General features: G+C 37.9%; 1 protein-coding gene across 11 annotated transcripts in view; it reads right to left on the reverse strand.

Annotated features, from left to right (window-relative positions):
• ZNF521 (zinc finger protein 521) overlaps positions 1–18,465 on the reverse strand; it is a 233,201-nt gene that overhangs the window by 212,154 nt on the left and 2,582 nt on the right. For 4 of the 11 annotated variants that reach the window (XM_052787631.1, XM_052787634.1, XM_052787628.1 and 1 more), the window contains one exon: positions 2,236–2,295. The exons of 3 other annotated variants lie outside the window; for them this stretch is intronic. In XM_052787631.1, coding sequence (XP_052643591.1) covers positions 2,236–2,295 — 60 coding nt within the window. Of the gene's footprint in view, positions 1–2,235; positions 2,296–3,342; positions 3,406–18,465 lie in introns of all 11 variants that reach the window. 4 more of the 11 variants (XR_008235250.1, XM_052787626.1, XM_052787629.1 and 1 more) reach the window with 2 other exon arrangements.

Raw genomic sequence — 18,465 nt, forward strand, 5'->3', positions numbered from 1 at the left:
CTATCTCGTATGGAAAGGAGGGTTACTTTTTTGGAACAGAAATAAAATCAGCCTATTAAGGCACTTTAAGAAAAAAAAACAAAAAGAGAAAGAACAGTTGTCTTCTGTTACTGATTATGTTAACATTATTTATAAATGGAAATTAAAAGAAGCATGATTTTCTCATTACTATGTTCCCTGGCAGGTGGTTCTCCCCTTCCCTTCTTCCTCCTCCTCCTAAGGGATGTTATTGCTGTAACTTGGTCTAATAAAACTGCAACTTTGGGGAAAATGAAAAATTGCATTGGCTTAAAAGTGTTGGAGGCAATAAAGCCATGGACTTCAATTAATTTCAAGTATGGGAGCGGTTTAAGGCCAACCAGCAGAAATTGTATTCTGCCCATGTAAAAATGAGGTTTCACCACATTTACTTTTTATAACCCATATAAAAGTCAAGTAAAAGTAATGAACATCTACAAGCCATCTCAGTGGACTGGCAAAGACTATCTGTATTCTTGAAACACCTTACATTTCTGCCTATGCCACAAGGATCCATAGGTAATCACAACTAAAACATCAAAATACCAAAAAAACAGCCTTCTTTCCAATCCATTTCACTGCCTTGCAGTAGACCTCCTTCTAAGCCACTTCTGCATGGAAAAGTGCTGGCAAAAGAAGGGAAAACTTAGATCATGTGGTTATAATTATTACCAGGCAAGGAATATTTCTTCAGCTCAGTGGTAAAGTAAAACTCTGTCGCTCTCTGCTCCCAATAGTGTCCATCGCAAAACAACTGCCTCATTAAATCTCTGCAGTAAGATTAATATGCCGTAGCTGCACTACATTTATAACTTGGTACTCTATAAAAAGCACATTTAATGGTTAGAGCCAGAGCTTAGATACAAAGTATTACTATAAAAACTTCTGGCAGTGTGTACACAGTGTGGGCCTTCTGTACTGCTTGCTCTATCAGAAGGTTTTTTGTTTTTAATATCGGCACTTCATTCTTGCTATAGAGAAAAACAGAATGTTAAATCTTGCCTAGAAACAGACAGAGAACAACACAGGACATGATGGGAAATAAATAACCAGCAAGACAACCATTCAGAATTATTTTAAGAAAAAATACAGAAAAGCAACCATTCCTTGTCATACTGATCTCCAGTTTTGCAGTCCTCTATTTTTCAACTTCATGAGTCTACAGCAGTACAAGTTTGCTTTTTCCAAGTTTACAGATAGCTAAATGGAGACATAAGTACATTCAGAACAGTTTGAGAAATTTCCCATTAAAAAAGGAGAGAAATCTCTCACTTTTATTTCCTCTTTTCAAACAATATAGTTTATGTGCAGAGCCACTAGAACCTACAAAAGGCACCAAACACAAACCCACAGGACACACACACAAGAGAAATATAAAGTCTTCTAGCTGAAGAAAAGATTAACTGCATTCTTCACCTTCAGAAGAGGAGTAACTCCAACTGTTCTCAAACAAATTACCTACATGTATTCAGATGACTAGCCTTCTAGGAATATCCTTACGGAGTCAGCCTTTACTCCAAAAGGTGACCTCAGCTGAATGAATGAGACTATTCAGATGAGTCAGTCCTGCTCTTCAGATAAAATTCTGCAGAATCAGTACCAAAGACAGAAGTGAAGTATTTCTTGCATTCTCAGAAGCGTATTAGAGAATAAAAGAGCCCTTGTTGTTATTGGGAATTCACAATTATTTCTTCATGATTATTAACAATACATATCCCTGTGATCCTGACTCAAACAACAGTTTTGTCCACCTAATCTCACTGACTTAAGGAGCCCTTAATTAACCCCTAACTGGTAAGAAATTATACAAACAATCCTAAAAGAAATTACCCATATCCACATATATTACAAATATGAAAATAGCTTAAGTGGAATGAATATTCAAGTTTATCTGAAATGGCACAGGGTGGGGTTTTATGTGGGGGATGTAGAGGAGGATTATTTAAAATAAAATTAAAAAAAAAAAAAGAAAAGCATGCTGCACTTTAGAAGCATCTCACTTTCAGTTGGCTGACCTACAAAAGGCAGAATTTCTAATTCTCAGGAATTGAAAGGTGAGGGGAGAGGAATGTTATTTTTCATTGCAAGCCCCAAGAATGCATTCTAAGCTGAAACGGAGAAAGAAGAGTGCAGGCTTTGCAAAAACACCCCGATACAAAAATCCCTCACACTGTTGTCAAACGGTAAGCAAGCACTAATGAAGGAATTCAGCATTACCAGTCTGTGCGGCTGTGTGTCCCACACCTGCCTGCTGGTCCTCTGTTTCATTTTCTTCTACTGTCAGAAAAAGGTAAACAAAACAAAAACAAAACAAAAAAAAGATGTTAGGTAGGTAGCTGAAGTGTTTCAAGCATCTTTACACCGGCTTCAGTTCTGAAAGCCAGTAATGCTTGTACAACACGGGCAAGAAAAGCTGCACTGCAAAGTGCGAAAGTATAGACCAGACCAAAACAGAATATGTTGCTGTATGGAAGTTACAAATCTGAGAACAGAGTGACCAAATCATTTTCATGGCTTAAAAAACAAATCAAATTTTCTCTGGGATATTTGTCTTCAATGCACTCTACTGTATTTGATTATGGAACTAAATGAGAGAATAATTCTGGGCTTTAAGATTCAACTCGCTCCACACTGATAAGAGACAGCCTTCTCCTGGCAGACGGGAGAGGTGTATGTGCTAATTCATACATAAGCTTTAAAAAAAATAATAATAATCCTATATTCAGTAGCAAACATCTCAGCAGTGCAGACAGCCTTGCAAAGGAGAACTAACCCCCTGCTGTTTTACTGTATACACCATGCCAGCATCTTTCCCTTGGCTCACAGCTTTCCAGAGCAGTAGAACTAAAAACAATACAATTCTTGTCAGATTCACTATTCAAAACTTGTTGGGCGAGAGTGAACCCAACAAGAGCCATTCTGCTGCTACTTTGAAAAATTAGAGAGCGCTGTTCTCGTATGCTCTGATACAATGCCTAAGTAAGATTGACTCTCCCAAAGTAAAAGTAAGGGAAGAGCTAAAAGGCAGAACCATTTCCTTTTTATTCTCCCAAGGACCAAGTTCTTTGAGTTACAGAACAGCAGACAGAAAAGAATTCATTCTCCCTCCACAGAGGAAAAAGCTGAAAGGGGAAAGACTGCACTTCTGCAGCATTTCCACTCCCAAGAATTCAGAGCTCAAAAAATAATCATGCAACTGAGTTAAAATCCAAAGATTTGGGGTATTTTCCCTGGTTCTTGGGAAAAGAGTGCAACACTTAGGGTCACATATAAATCTAGACATATATTCAAAAGAAGAGATACATATACACACTCCACAGGTACCTCTTTTCCTCCTCCGCCAACCCCAAGGCTTCATACAACTGGTTGTTTCTAGAATCTGAGTTTCTAGAAAAAAAACACCAGTTTTCGTAAGGACACTCTTAGGACACCAGAAACTTGAAACACAGTGCATATATTAGAAAGAGTCAAGTACAATCTCTGGAGGACTCTAAGTAATCTCTATCTCTGTCCCAGAGCTGTGGCTAGTAAGCACACTCTTCTCATCAACAGAGATCTGATAAAAGTTTCCCCAGCCCTGGAATAAGTCATGTATTTCACAAAATATGATTTTATGAGCTGACTGTTTCAGTTGAACTTGTATTTTGCAGCCATGAAGTTACCAGTACTTCAGCTGTGGTAATACTGTATGATTTTCTTTGTTATGCTGAAGCAGTCATCCCAGCAGTCCTCATAGCTAAAGGAAACGAGTCAGACAAAGAAAGCAATGGCAAAAGCTCATGAAAAGCTGAGTTTCGGGGAATGCGTGGTCAAACACAAACTAAGCTAAATAGAAAGATTTTTCACTAGGGCAGCACAGATCAGTAAGACTTGTTAATAAAGCAAGAAAAATAATGAAAACAACTACTATACAGTTTAAAAAAAATGATACCGCCTTTTGTTACCCCAAAGCCCCCAGTGAAACCTCTGCAGCAGCCCAACCTGACTCTTTTTATGCCCACCATCAGCTGCTGATCTATTTCCAAAAAATGTTCTCAAGAACAAGCTCAAAAAAAAAAAAAAAAAGAGTCCACTCTTCCATCCCTCAAGAGGAAACTCACCTTGGTCATCAGTATGTACTGATCAATCTTACTAAAGGCTGTAGACATCTGTTATCTACCAGTGAAATCCTCAACCACAATACAGGTCACAACTCAGTCCAGAAAGGCAGTTTAAAAACTCGTACCATTTTTTAAATTTCAAGATGGAATTGAGCTGGCTAAACATGAACTTTTCAAGAACTGATTCCCAAGTGGGAAACTTTATAATAAAGCAGCTACCTGCTAAGAAGTAAATAAGATCTGCTGCTTTGAAGCAGGACTCCAGTTGTAAGTGTATGCAAACCAAAATGCAAGAGTTCATCTTTTCTGCTGTTCTGTACTGAATGTCTACTGCCACCAGCTGCAGTACCAGAATCTTTCACTTCTAGTGAGAAGTGACTGCACACCGAAATGTGCTCAGCTTTGCACTGCTGACTGAAAGGTATACCAACATTTTTAGGTCTTAAAATGGAAAAAACAAACATGGATACTGCCGAACAAATTGTGTTCAGGTATGCAATTTTGTAACGTGAAAACATGACAGTGTGAAACCAAACGTTTAAAACTTCCCTGCTATTTAGGGATCTGAAAATTCTGTGACAGCTGAGGTTTGCTTTCAGCAAAGGCTGACCACTAGGTCTTCATTACGCTAAAAAAAGGAAACAAGTATCAGAGCAGTTAACTTTGTGGTTAGCATCTTTCTAAACCATTGTTCAAGCTCTTTAAGGATTCTCAGTCACAACAGGCCATGGCACAAAGACTTGCTAATAATATTCAACTAGACTGAAATATTTGTCAGGAAAAATAAAACCGCATTTAGGAGTAAATATGGCAAAAGGAATAGGAAAACTACACCACAAAACCCACAGAATTAGGGAAATCTTAGCATTAGCACAAATCATCTACAAAACAGCATCTCATATTCCTTTGCATTAAGTTAGATGATTCCTCCAACTAGCACGGGTATTTGTTACATTAAGTAAGCTACAGCTGGTAGCATCAGATAAGCTCTTGATTAGCACTTTGTGCCTTTCCACAGCCAGACTCTGAAAACTAAAGTACTATTTCAGCTCTCACTGTTAAACTTACCTGACTATGAAAGCTAGTGTGACATGCAGCCAACATTAACTACCCTTAAACATTAACTATACCATTTTTCTTTCAGAAGAGGAAGGCAACTTTAAACAGAACCTATATAGAGACATGGTTTAAATTTTGCTAACCAAAACCATTTCTCTAGCACTACCATGAAATGTAACTTTAAAAAGCCACAAGATGATGTGCAGATAAAACAGCAGCATGTATGCACTATTATTAATTCAAATGTCAAAATTACCAATACTATAGGACTGTAATTGCACATAGAGATGTCATCTTCATTACAGCATGTACCACATCTTAGCATAGGGTAAGATAAATACTAGATAACAAAGTCATAGAATACTAGTAAAAGGAGAGGCCTCAGGAAACCAGAACAATAGCTTATGAATCCAGACTATGATTAAGTGATGTTACTGCTGAGCAGCACTTCTAGATAAATTTGAAATAATGTCATGAGAGCAACAATATTCCTTGTCCTTACAATTATGTGTTTATGACCACAGGTCACCTGTTTTGTTGGCTGTAGAAATATTTCTCAGTTGACTTATCTGTTCCTTAAAACAACAAACCATCAAGTCCCTACTACCTATTTTCTCAGTGCAACTTCTAAAAAACAAAACAAATGGGAACTCCAAATAATAAAATTTTGAAAAAAGACCAGATCACCACAACAACTGTGACACCACACTTCTTGAGAGCAATTTAAAAGAAAAAAAAAAATCTCTATAAGGGAAACCAGAATTCCAGTATGTCAACTCTATCTCCCATTATAAAAGCTTGTGGGTTGGACAGATACCAGTTTTTAACATTTTACTGCAAAAAAAGTATCTCTAAACTGAAGCAGTATCTATGTGAAAGGTTAGGACATTTCAGCTTTGGTACAGCCAGTCTCCAAGGCAAACCCTGGTTTCAGTTCAGAGCACCTCTCATGCTTAGGCTGCTGAATGTCAACATTAAGACCAACTATTCCTTTTTAAAGAAAAGAAAAAAAAAAAGACCAAAAAACCCAACAAATCAAGTGGCAGCATCAAGGACAGCCAATGAGGAAAACCTGCAGGAATTTTGATATAGAGATCCTAAAAATAGAATTAATCTCCCAACTGCTCTACAGCAACACCTGCTGATCAATGAGGATTTCACCCCTTTTGCTTAGAGTCTCTTCATGGAACACATGGTTAGCCTACAAAGGAGGGAGATTATTTTATAAAGTTAATACAAAATATACACATCTTCTAGCTCGCAAAATCTCATTCATATTCTACTGACTAACCAGGATTCCTCTTTTCCACTGAAAAGTTAATCTGTAGATTTAGCACCCTATGGAAGAGCCCAAGTCAATTCTGGTTGATGCCTGGGAAAAACCTTGTATGGAAAAGAAATGGATAAAATTAGAAATGTGATAAAGGACATTTTCACTGAAAGGGAAGCCTTCTGGAGAACTCTGGCTAAGATTTATGGCTTCTAAGCTATTACAAACCATAATAAAATAAAAGCAAAAGATAATTGAAAAAAGTCTATTTTCTTCTAGTCTAGGTGGGTTAATAAATTTAAAAAAAAGAAAAAAAAAAGAACTGGCCCAAATGCCTGAGCCTCCCTTCAGCTTGTTAAACAAAGCAGGAGAAGCCACATATCCCAAAATAAACTATAAAAATAGATTGCTATTGATTTATCCCTTCCTAAAACATATTCCTTGAGAGATGCGAAAATAAACCTAATATAGCAGCTAAGACTGTCAGGATAGGAAATTTAGAATATATATTTTTAACTTGCACTTTGCATTTCCTATAATTCAATACTTAATCTATAAATTTCCATTAGCATATGATTAGTAATTCAATTTAAAACCATCTTTGCACAAAAGCCTTTTCTTAGGATGGTAACTTTGCCAAGTGCATCTTCAATCTACATGTTTGAATAATTTCTGCGGACAAGTAATAGAGACACTAGCTGTATTAGCATAATCAATACACAATTTACTGAGCTACCCAGACAGAACAGAAATAAAACGTGTGTGCCATTATTTCAGTACCTACAAATGACTGTAATTTCTGGAAGTATCTCTCTACTTTTCTTTTCCATTCTCCTCATGGCCACATAAAAACCAAGAGGACATTCATACTGTCACCATCTACAGGTAGATATTAAGCATGATTAGATAGATTAATCACACAGCAGAAGGCAAATTTAAGAGCCAGTTACAGGAGGTGCTGAGTATCCTCTAACTCTGTTGAAGTCTATGGATTTTGAAGATGTTTCACACTTTGCAACAACATGCTGTGGAAATACATCTCCATAAGGGTTCAGTCAAGACACAAATCTGAAATTAAAGAAGTTACAGAGTATTATTAAATGCAGGATCACATGTCAATGCATCACCTGCTAGGGCTACACCTTCCTCTGCTTTCTTCTCTCCCTAAATACCACTGGTGCTCTAAGACTCACCTTTTAAACTCTTCCAGCCGACACATGCAAGAATAGGATTTCACACCTGGCTACACCGTATGTAAGCAGCAATTCAGTGGGTGACTCCTGGAAGTCAACAATCATTTCAGGCTGCCTCATAATGTCCTTTAAGATAACTGGCATTCATAAAAGTTCAGAACTGCTAAGAAAGTATTGTCTTCTGAACAGCTTCACCTAGTATCAATACATGTCTATCAGCTACTAGCCAGAAACTTGATTACCATTTTGATTCCCAAACGTATATGCACCCAATGACTTTAGTGTGAGAAGAGTCAGAAAAATAAATGCATTTGCATATTAACATTTCAAATATCTACATTCCAGAACGCTACTAAAAATTAATTCTGTGTGTAGACACAACTGTACAAAAATCCAATTAACCATATGCATGAATATTTGTATTTCTGATTTGTTTTCCTCTGTACTGACATATACCCCTTTTCCTATTTCTAACCCCCCCAGCATTGTAACACTATTCTCTTGATATCAGAAATTATTATTTTCCTTAAAAGATTCCTGTCATAAGAGGCATTTTTCTTCTTGCATTTGCTTTTTCCAGAAGACAAAGCCCCTCGCAGCACTCGTATTTTTTACTCCTCTCTTTAGTCTATCCCAGCACTGAGCTTGGGGTTTTTTTTCCCCTAATGTTCTTCTTGTAGAAAGACTGAATAGGAGTTCCCAATTAGACTGCAGTGGTTGGAAAATATTATTCTTATGCTAAAATAAAGTATTTTCCTAGGCAGCACATAAACATAAAAGTAATAAATATACTTAAGTGGAAAGCAATTATGCTTAAGAAATCCTTTGGATATTCTTCCAACGCTTGATCTCCAGGATGACAGTATCCAAATGTGACAGCCTAAAGACATCCAGTTTTACATAACATTGTGTGCAGAAAAGGCAGAAGATGCTCTTTCCTGCAGCAGAGGGAGAATTCTACAGAAACCCCAAAGCTAGGGGTGGGGGGGATATCTTTTTCTGGATAGCTGAGGTAGTAGATTAATTAATCCTGCCCAGAATGTTAACTTTGGCTCCCTAATCATGCATCTTTTAACAAGGTTAAGCCACATCTACATATACTCATATTTTTACTGTTTAAAGGAAACTAATAATGGTATGATATATTTTAAAAAGTACTTTTCTGCAAAGCATCTTAAAGCTTTTTATAAACCTCAAGTAAATTCCAGACATCCCTAAGACTCTCTATCATGCAATGTAACAGATTATAATGGATCTCCGAGTCAAGTTGAGGACCATGGTGAGAATTAGCAAAGCAAGAGGGAATGGAATCTCTCTGGGAGTCAATTCTTAGTACCAAGGTCAGGACTTTCAGCTGTCCTGCCTGTCTTAAACTGCGTACTCCACCTCTGTTCCTGACAATGTGACTGTGGGCATCCAGTCCATTTTGAGGAAAGACAGAAGTTAGGAGGCTAAGATAAATTCTAAGCCTAATTACCAAACCCAGTACTTAAAATGAATGCTTTCAGAGTTGATTCCTCTCAGTATACTGAAGCTGTATATCACCTAAGCTTTCTTACTCTCTCAGAGGGATGTAACTAAGAACTTCTGGTACTCCTACAGACCTGTATTTTCAACTGTGCTTAGAAAACAGGAAATCCATTAAACACTGTCTACAAAAGGCTAAACTCAGCAAGAGAGAGCAATTTGAATCAAACTGACGCATGGATCACAGAACCTCAAAGTAACCAACATTATACAAGCCTGAAGACAGGTGATATAAGGAAGGGTTATGAGGACCTACAGTAAAGGTTACTGTAGGTGATCATTGCCTTTGAAAATTACGTCATTTATTTACGTGCCTAAAATGAGGCACTTCAATTGAGGAGTTTGGGTTGTCTGACACCATTCCTACACCAAAACAATATACAGCTGCATGCTTTAGCTCTATTACCTAAAGACATACATTTATCTGAGTCAAAAACCCCACCTCCTTTCAACTGAGATTATCCCTGATTTACCAGAGATCTCCATCTATTGTGTACCAGGGTTTTATAAGTTTCTTTTTGATCTCTCAGACTCCCTGCTCTGTTCTAGATGACTTTCTATCATGTAGAACAGCACTCTGGTCTATAACCACAAAGGAGCTTAGAAACTCAAAAACTAGTGAGGGGATGCTGCATCTAAATTGCCAGAAGTTCTGCTCAGATGCCACTCAGGCCAGGCAGTACCTATGGTTTTACCATCCAGGCTTTCTCAGTGCTGTGCAGCTCAATGCTGAAATCAAACCAAAACCCCACCACAGCTGGCTAGTCAAAGATTAAATATTCTCCTGTCTGCCCTGGCTTTGTACGCAGTCATATGGACTGGTTCTTCAGGGTTTCCATACCCCTTCCTGGTTGCTACAAGATACTGGCAGAAAATGTGTGGGTTGAAGCACCTCTTCCTTTCCCCCTCTTGCCCACACCCACTGGTTAGATCACTCACCCAGGATGTGGGTGGCACTAGCTCAACTTTCTTCTCTATCAGAAAGATTTGTACTCACGTCATGAGCTTCCTAACAAAGAGCACTTACCCTCAGACTTGAGGTGCACTCATTCATTGCTGTTGAAGCTGCCATACCTCATCTACAATATTCACTGAACTAGAAAGAAGGAGAATTAGCGTGATACCTTATCCTCGTGGCTAGTGCACCCACATGGGAAGTGGGACACATGGACTCCAGTTCTAGTTTCACTGAAATAATTCATCAGAAGTAATACTGCAGTAAGTACTTGGCAGACCAGGACCAGGTCTATTCCTTCTTCAGTGGTACTCAAGCCATTAGAGCCATGAGTCTTGTGTATGAGTGTCTCTCACCCTCTTGTCCAACAAATACTTAATCACACTTTTGAAAAGGGAAATGTCATTGACAAAAATAAAATGGCAACTCACACTCATAGCACAGTATGCTGCTGTGTAATGACTGATGTACTCCCTGTGAAATATAGATTCAAACACCCTTACACAAAGCACAGAAAACAAACCCCGCCTCTCACATCCTAGCACAGCAAATTATTTTCCCTCTTCAGTAAAAGGGAGAGGAAGAGCAGCAGCACAACCCCTCAATTCCTTGTAACTTGGGAGGAAAGGAACAACCTGTCCCCTATCTCCAAAAACCTGGATGAGGTAAGTGACTGCTATGAGATACCTTATTGCACAGAGTAAGACACCACATCTAGAACAAGGGAGGAGTTAAGACACACTATTCTTTCCAAGTTTTTCCGACTGTCTCCTTAAGGTAGTTCCTACTCAACAACATTCATAAACCCCTAACCTACCTATGAATTATATAAAGAATTCAAGCACCTGGTGCAAGATTACCATTCCACTAGGCAACCAGGCAGCTGTAAACTAAGCACTGCAGTACTAGCATCATGCAGCATGCAAGCCTTTTTTTTGGACCTAGCCTTAGAGCTTTCTGACCTTTCTTCATTGATTTACATTTGTATCTGGTGAGCAAGTCTTCTGCTCAACAGATTCACCAGAAATCGCAAACCAAATCTTTTCCTATGCTCTAGCTCTTTATAAGTCACATAACGCAATCCCTTCCCAGTGGCTGCATGCAGAGACCAATAGCAACCCAGTTCCTCCTCCCATCTTCAGAGTCAAAACGTTACATCAGGCATGGATCTTGGCATCCTGTTGTCCTGGAACCAGTGAATCAGAAAGTTCCTTCCTCGCAATTGTATTCTTTGGAGGTGGAAAATAATTAACTTCCCCACCCCCTTCTCCTTCCCACTGCCACTATCAAAGTTAGAAATACACTTGACTCTGTCCGGAAAAAAAAACAAACCAGCCATCATAATTCAGTGCCAGAGAAAATTTTGTTGATCAAAGCATAGCCTAGTCTTCCCATGGACACTGCCTCACTACATCACATCATCCAGTCCAGCAACACAGCAGGTATTTTATTTTTGTTCTTAAAGTTCCTTTCCAGAAGTTAATGAGTCAATAATGGAAGTTGAATTTGATAGGTTACCAAAAGAAATGAACAACAAAAAATAAAACTAAAAAATCAATTATCACGGAATTCATTGTTTGAAATATATTTTCCCTTCAAATCATAACCTAATAATAGTAAGGGCACAACAAGTTTCAGGGACTGTATAAAAAAGCCATCTATTGTGCAGCTAACCAGGACATTTAGACTTAAAGTGCTCTTAGCTTTTCCACACTTGTGTGTAACACTGAGTGTCTGTATAAGAAACTGAGAGAGAGATTTTGCACTTCCTGTTTGGTAAGGACAAAACTCCTGTTCCAGGTTATTGCCTTGCATGAGAATAAGCTCTCCCAAAAATGGGGTTTGGGAAGGAGAGAAAACACTGATACCTTCACTATCAACATCCTGTCCATTCGTCCTCAGGGCAAAAAGGTGTTCTGCTTCAGCCAAGAGGTTGATTAACTAATGACTAGTATTGTTTCAAATTTTTAAGAATGCTAACTAGTTACTGATACTTTATTTTTAAAGAACCATAGTAAGCCCCTATCACATTAAAAAAGAAGGGGTGGGGGTAAGTAAGTCACTTTACCAACAGATATATAAATGACTTTAAGAAATCTTGAAGGACTAAGAATCCTAACCTTAAAAAGAAAAATTGCACCTAATTGCACCTATATTTAGAAGTATATAGTAGTATAGTAGTATATATTTAGAAGGATCAGATGAATCACTTACTCAAAAGTGTCTTGCTCCCATGATAAAAGAGGGGGAAAAAACACAACGAAAACACATCCCCCCAAAATCTAAAATTTCATTGGGCATTAATTGTGCAGAATTGGTAAGTAACAACCCTAAAGCCCTTCTGAGTACACATTATACAGATTCAACTGTACAAAGAAAAGTTGCAGTATAGCATGCACAGCATCACTCTAGCTAAAGGAAAATCTAAAAGGCTCAAACGTGCACACAAGAGAAGGACATGGATAACCTAGACTAAATCCTGAAAACGGAGGGAAAAAAAAATCCTCTATGTCTTTTTCTCAATAATTATGCAGTACAGAGGGGGAAAAAAGTGTTTGAAACTAAAGGAATGTGAAGTGGGAAAAAAAAGCGTGACCGGTGTTAACTAATATTGTAAATACAGAGGACAATGGTCCTGGTTCAAAAATCCATAGGAAGAGGGCAATTTTGTGCAGCCTTACTAATGTGTGTACAGAATAACATAAAGCAGATTTTTTTTGGAAGGTAGGAGGGCTGAATGAAAATGTTAATTATAACATGTTGTAATAAGGATACCCCCAAGATCAGCCCTATCTTTTTTGCTACAGCGTAGTCCCTAGGCAAATGGCTAACTACTCCTTGATCATTATCGTGGCTAAAACTAAAGCTACTGAAGTTTAGGAGACTCATATCTAACAATTTCTTTCATCTCTAATAATTGCTAAACTAGCATAATTACTTATACTTGAGGTGAAATAGAACCCAAGTTGTCTAAAATTAAAGTTAAAACAAAAACAAACCTCACCACCTCTTTTGGTTTTTGCACACCCATATTTTGTCAGAATCCTATGCTAAGTGGTGCATTATGATTTAGAAGTATTTAAAAGCTTCTCTTGTGCTGACTTTTGTAAAGAGAGCAACTGAAGAACTTTAATGCTTTGTAGTAACACACTGTGAAATATATTTGAAAACAGGCATGTACATTTTCACAGCACCAAATAAAACAGGCCCAATTCTTCGTAGATCCGTATGTTTTCCCTTTAGGGGGAAAAAAAAAAAATATATATATATGTATATATGCCACGGTTCTGATTTAAGTCAAGTAGCACATTTTCCCTACCCTCAGCTGACTGGGACTGATTTGGAGCTCAGGTAGCGCTACAGGAACCAATGGAAACCCTAAAATACAGCTGGGAAAAGATGCTAAGAGGTCTGTCTTACAGTATCAGCATTTATACTATATTTTAATCAATCTAAAGAAAAAACAACTCCAAGGATAAGTTTCAAGGAACACAGAAAAAACACTGAAAAAACACTGAATCTGTACAGTCTACATAAAATCTTAACAGTTGTTCTAGATCCTTTCCTCATGTACAATTATTCAAAACCAAGATTTCTTTCCAAAACACACAAGTTTCAAAATACTGAATGGTGTTTCAGAAAAAAGAAACGAGAGCTCTTAAACCAGTTGTAAATTCGACTGAATGAATTACAGAGCAACGTAAAGCCTTTCAAGACATCTTAGATCATGGCGGATAACGTTATTCTACATGTTAGGTAAGTGCCTCCATACTGACAGCATCCCTTGTTACACAAGTTAACAGCAACTCGGGAAAACAAAATCAAACCAAACCAAACACACAGCATTTCTAAGCCTCTTAAGATTATCTTTGTCACAAGATTTCACCTTTATGGAAACTAGCAGTACAACCAGTAGCTATTTAGATATGACTGTTTAGATGTTCTCTCCTAATAGTACCTGCTCCTAAGAAGTAGACAGTGATGGTCAATATAACTCACGCTGGCCCCAAAAATGACTGGGTAGCATTATTGCAATCCTACAGCTAATCAAGACCATCAATACCACTATGCATTGCCAAAGTCAATGAATATTACTAAAGGTAACTAAACTAAAGGAAGTTTTTGTTGTTATAGATTTTTTTTAATATATAAAGGAGCTGGGGCTTGCTTTGGCCAAGTCAAAAAGAGAACACTATAAATAGCCTGCATTATAAAAAGATGCTAATCTTAAATCCTCTTTGTAATTTGTTTTTTCTTGTACTCTTTTATGTTCGATATCTTAATTTTTGCCCTTTTTTGGATGGCCAAATAGAAGCCAGCAATTCACTCATGCATCAAACAGCTGGTTTTGCTTTTCAGGCCAAATGGAATCTTATGAATTTTTTGTTCCCTCCCTATAAAATGATGATGCCAAAATAACACAGTTCCTGAAAACGGCCTGTTCAGAAAAAGTTCTTTGGACCAGTAATACTGAAACTTTAAGTCAAGTTCACAGAAATCATGCCAATACTAATTGCTGTTTTTGTTTATGCTGGATTGATTATAGTCTAATCAGCAGACAATCTAATGACTTTCAAGTCTAGTCCATGCAATTTAGAAGCCGGGGAGGGTTGGGGCTGAGAATAAACATTCAAACAGCTGACAGATACACAGAAATGTAAAGGCTACTGTTTGAAGGGGATCCGAATGTCAAATTCTCTCTGAACTATTGCTGCTATTAAGTAAGATTTTTGTTTTAATCCACTACTGTTCTATCTTCCTTGGTACTACACCACACCACCTGCACCTCCGTACAAGAAACATCCTTTCATTTCAAATTTTTGATGAGAAAACAAGTCACATTAAAACACAGGTACAGTTACTCAGTCCACCAACACTCAGCACGAATTGAGTTGCAGCTGTAAATTCAGTCAGGATGGAAAGAGTACCTAGGTTTCCTCAAAAGGAGGGAACAACTTTAAGAGACGCTCTGGGCTTGCCAAAATACTTCAAGATACAAGCCTTCTTTAAGCAGAACATAGATATGTAAAATACAGCCGATAAATTTTTCCTTCTCATCTTTCTAGGAACTAACATTCAGTAATTTTATTTCTGCAGCCAAATGTGGGATACAAAATTACAAGGACTAAAAATGTACTTTGAATAATAACAATTTTTTTTTTTCCAAAAAGAAATCAGTTTCAGAGATCAGCGCTTGTATTAAATCTGTGGGGCTGTTCTAGTTTCCTTGTGATGGTTTATCTAACACCTACAATTTCAGTGATTTTTCAAGGGTGACTTTAGCATAATTAGTATTACCTGGCTTCAGCTTAGAGAAGCCTGGGTTTAACGTTTAGTAGGACTACATTTTCATTCCAGTTGGTATAAAGAATACCGGGTTTTCTTTGCAAGTGACTATATTTTTGTAACTTTGTTTCTAAACAAAGTTCCTCATCAAAAGCCGGTAGTAAGGGCAAAAGAAAAACCTCAAGCCCTCCCAAAACTAAAACCCCATAAACCAGAAAGGAGGGGGGGGGAAGGCAGTCAGTAACCTAAGTGTGATATCTACAAAGCATGCCAAGTCACAAAAAAAGGTTTACCGTTCAAACGGCCAAGTTAAACAAGATACAAGCTAACTACTCTCTTTTCCCCCCACCCCTCCCTTGCTTCCTCATCTCAGGGGGTCTCCAGCGTGGTTTTACTTCGGGAATCGCATTGCCCTCAGGTGTCAGGAGTTTAAGGAGTCATACCAATTGCCCTTCTTCAATACCCTTCATTTGCACAGTGACTCTTCTGGGGCTTATACACGGGTATCGTATCTCTGACTTATCTTTCCCCACCTGCTTTTCTCCCACTATCCTCCCCTCCCCCACCAAATGCATTAGGTGATTTTGATCGGGTCAATGATACTTAATAGATTTTTCTTTTTTTTTTTTTTTCCCAGAAACTAGCCAAGGAAATGGGATAAATTAATCAGGAGAATGAAATATAGGTCAGGACTGATGAGTGATGCAACTGATCCTTCCCTTGCCTATAAGAATCCAGCAGCTGAACTTTAATTCTTCCTTCCTAAAGTAAAATAAGATAATCAAATTACAGTTTTTCAGAAAGTTAAATAATTTACTCTCCTTTTGACACTTGGGTTTTTTTGCCACAACCCTGTAGTATATTTGTAAGAGACAGTGCTTTTCACAGAAAATAATTACAATCTTATTTTTCCTTGGAAAGATGTTTTTATTATTCTTAAATTGTAAGGGACTTATCTAAAGTCAGCCATGCCTTTTTTTCTTTCCCAGGTCCAAACCTGAGATGCAATCCTCACTAAGAGCTGGGGGACAGTCAGACCAAAGTTGGCAAGAAACCCGGGGGGGGGGGGAGGGGACGGGGAGAAATAGAAGAGGAATGTAAACAGAAAGCATGGCAATTCAAAAAAGTGTATTTTCAAGAAACAGAAGAAATTCAGTCATTAGCAAGTTCTTAACACCTACCATTTCAGATGAACCTTAGTCTCATGCATTCAATATAAAAAACTCAATTGTAATTTTGTTTTAATGTATTTACCTGCCTTGTATCAGTACTCCAAGATATAAGTTTCAAATTAAGTTATCAAAAGTGACAGACATAACAAAAATATCTCTTATATCTTCCCCCCAGAAAGGGTTGCTACGTACATGACAAATTGGAAATGTAATGTGTAACTCCATATTTTATTTAGATGTAAAACAGTGCTCATGAGTTTAAATAACTCATTTACATACATTCAAAGAATAGTTTTTCAGAGAAGCTATTTAAAATACTGTTTATTTTTAAACTGTAGAACTATATTTTGTACTGTACTAAATCAGTAATACTTAAGAAATAACGAATTTAAATAAACGCTGCATTGGAGGTACAGTTTAAATTCTCCTTGCAACATTACTTACAGCTTTTGTTCACTAAAAATAAAGATGTAATAACTGATGGGCAGACTCTTATCAATGAATTTAAATGCTATGTCTACGCAAGCATCTTTCAACTTCTCAGATGAATCGCATTATTAGCCCTTTCAGAAGTCTTAGTCGGACTGCTTTCAGAATACTATTAAACCACTCAAAAATTGACATGATTCAAGAAAAATAAAACAGGAAAAATGAAAAAGATATTTGAACAAAGGCCACAAAGAATGATAACCTACTCCCCAAAGGTAATTACTGCAGCAATAATTATAGATGATGACTGATTGATTTACTGCCTGTTTTTAGTTGAAAAATAGTAAATAAGACACTGTAAAGAAATCTCTATCATCTCTATCCTGAACATTAAGCGGTTTTCTTAAGTCAGTAGTTTATTGTCAGCAAACCCAAGCTGCTCCATCTGAATCGTCCAATGTTGCTGTTTTCTTATTTTAGGGACTCTCTGGCTACTGGTACATAAGGCAGGCAAAGCCCATACCTCCACATAAAATGGAAGCTGTATCTTTTGTTTTAAATTAAGTGTGATGTTTACAGGAAGATATTTGAAACAAACCTCCTCTCTGTTATGCATCTAACAAATAACCACGAATAAAACACGTCCAATGCCTAACAGGAGAACAGTTTTCTCTATTTGCCAATTGATTCTGAATGTTTATTCCTTTGCACGTAAATATGTGGAGGTCTACGACTAACCTTCAGTTAAAGTTTCCCAGCATCTTTTTGCATATACAGCTAATTGAGCGCTCTCCTACTGGCTCTAAAACTCTTATGCGCAGGTAAATAAATCCTCCCTGGGAAGCTCGGAATATAAGTGCATGCCCAAGCAACAGAACTTTCATTGTAGTATCATTTTTAAGAGGTAAGGGAAGAGCAGCTCGTTTGTTCTTCACAAGATGCCAAACAAAAGCACCACTGAACCGCACAAACTTCGGTAAACTAGATACAGACGGCAGCAGCAGGTAAAGCAGTAAATTCAAGGCACCCTTTATTCCCTTTTAAAATATCTGGAGAGTTTAAAAAAAAAAAAAAGAAAAAAAAGAAGAAAGAATTAAAGCCTTCTCTAAAGCTCAGTGAAGTCAACAGGAAGACTTTGAAAAGGGAACTCCTGGAAAGAGTTGTTTCAAGCGAAGGGAGCGCAGTTTTTTGCCAGGTCCTCCCGTACAAGTCCATAAAAGCAGACCCCGCTCCTGCTTTCTAACTATGCAACTGCGCTGGTTTCTAGGCACTTAACTCCTGGCGTACGCCAGCCCAGCCGAGAAGAAAACAAGGCCTGCCGTCAGCCACGAAGCGGCTCAGGATCACATCCCCTGCCGGGGGCTCGCCGGGCTCCGCGCTGCCGGCACAGCCAGCCCCCCGGGCCGTACAAGTTGCCCTCCGATCCGCAGGCCTTTCTCCCTCTCCCTCCGCCTTC

Source organism: Harpia harpyja, chromosome 5, assembly GCF_026419915.1.
Source record: "Harpia harpyja isolate bHarHar1 chromosome 5, bHarHar1 primary haplotype, whole genome shotgun sequence".
Classification (NCBI taxonomy): domain Eukaryota; kingdom Metazoa; phylum Chordata; class Aves; order Accipitriformes; family Accipitridae; genus Harpia; species Harpia harpyja.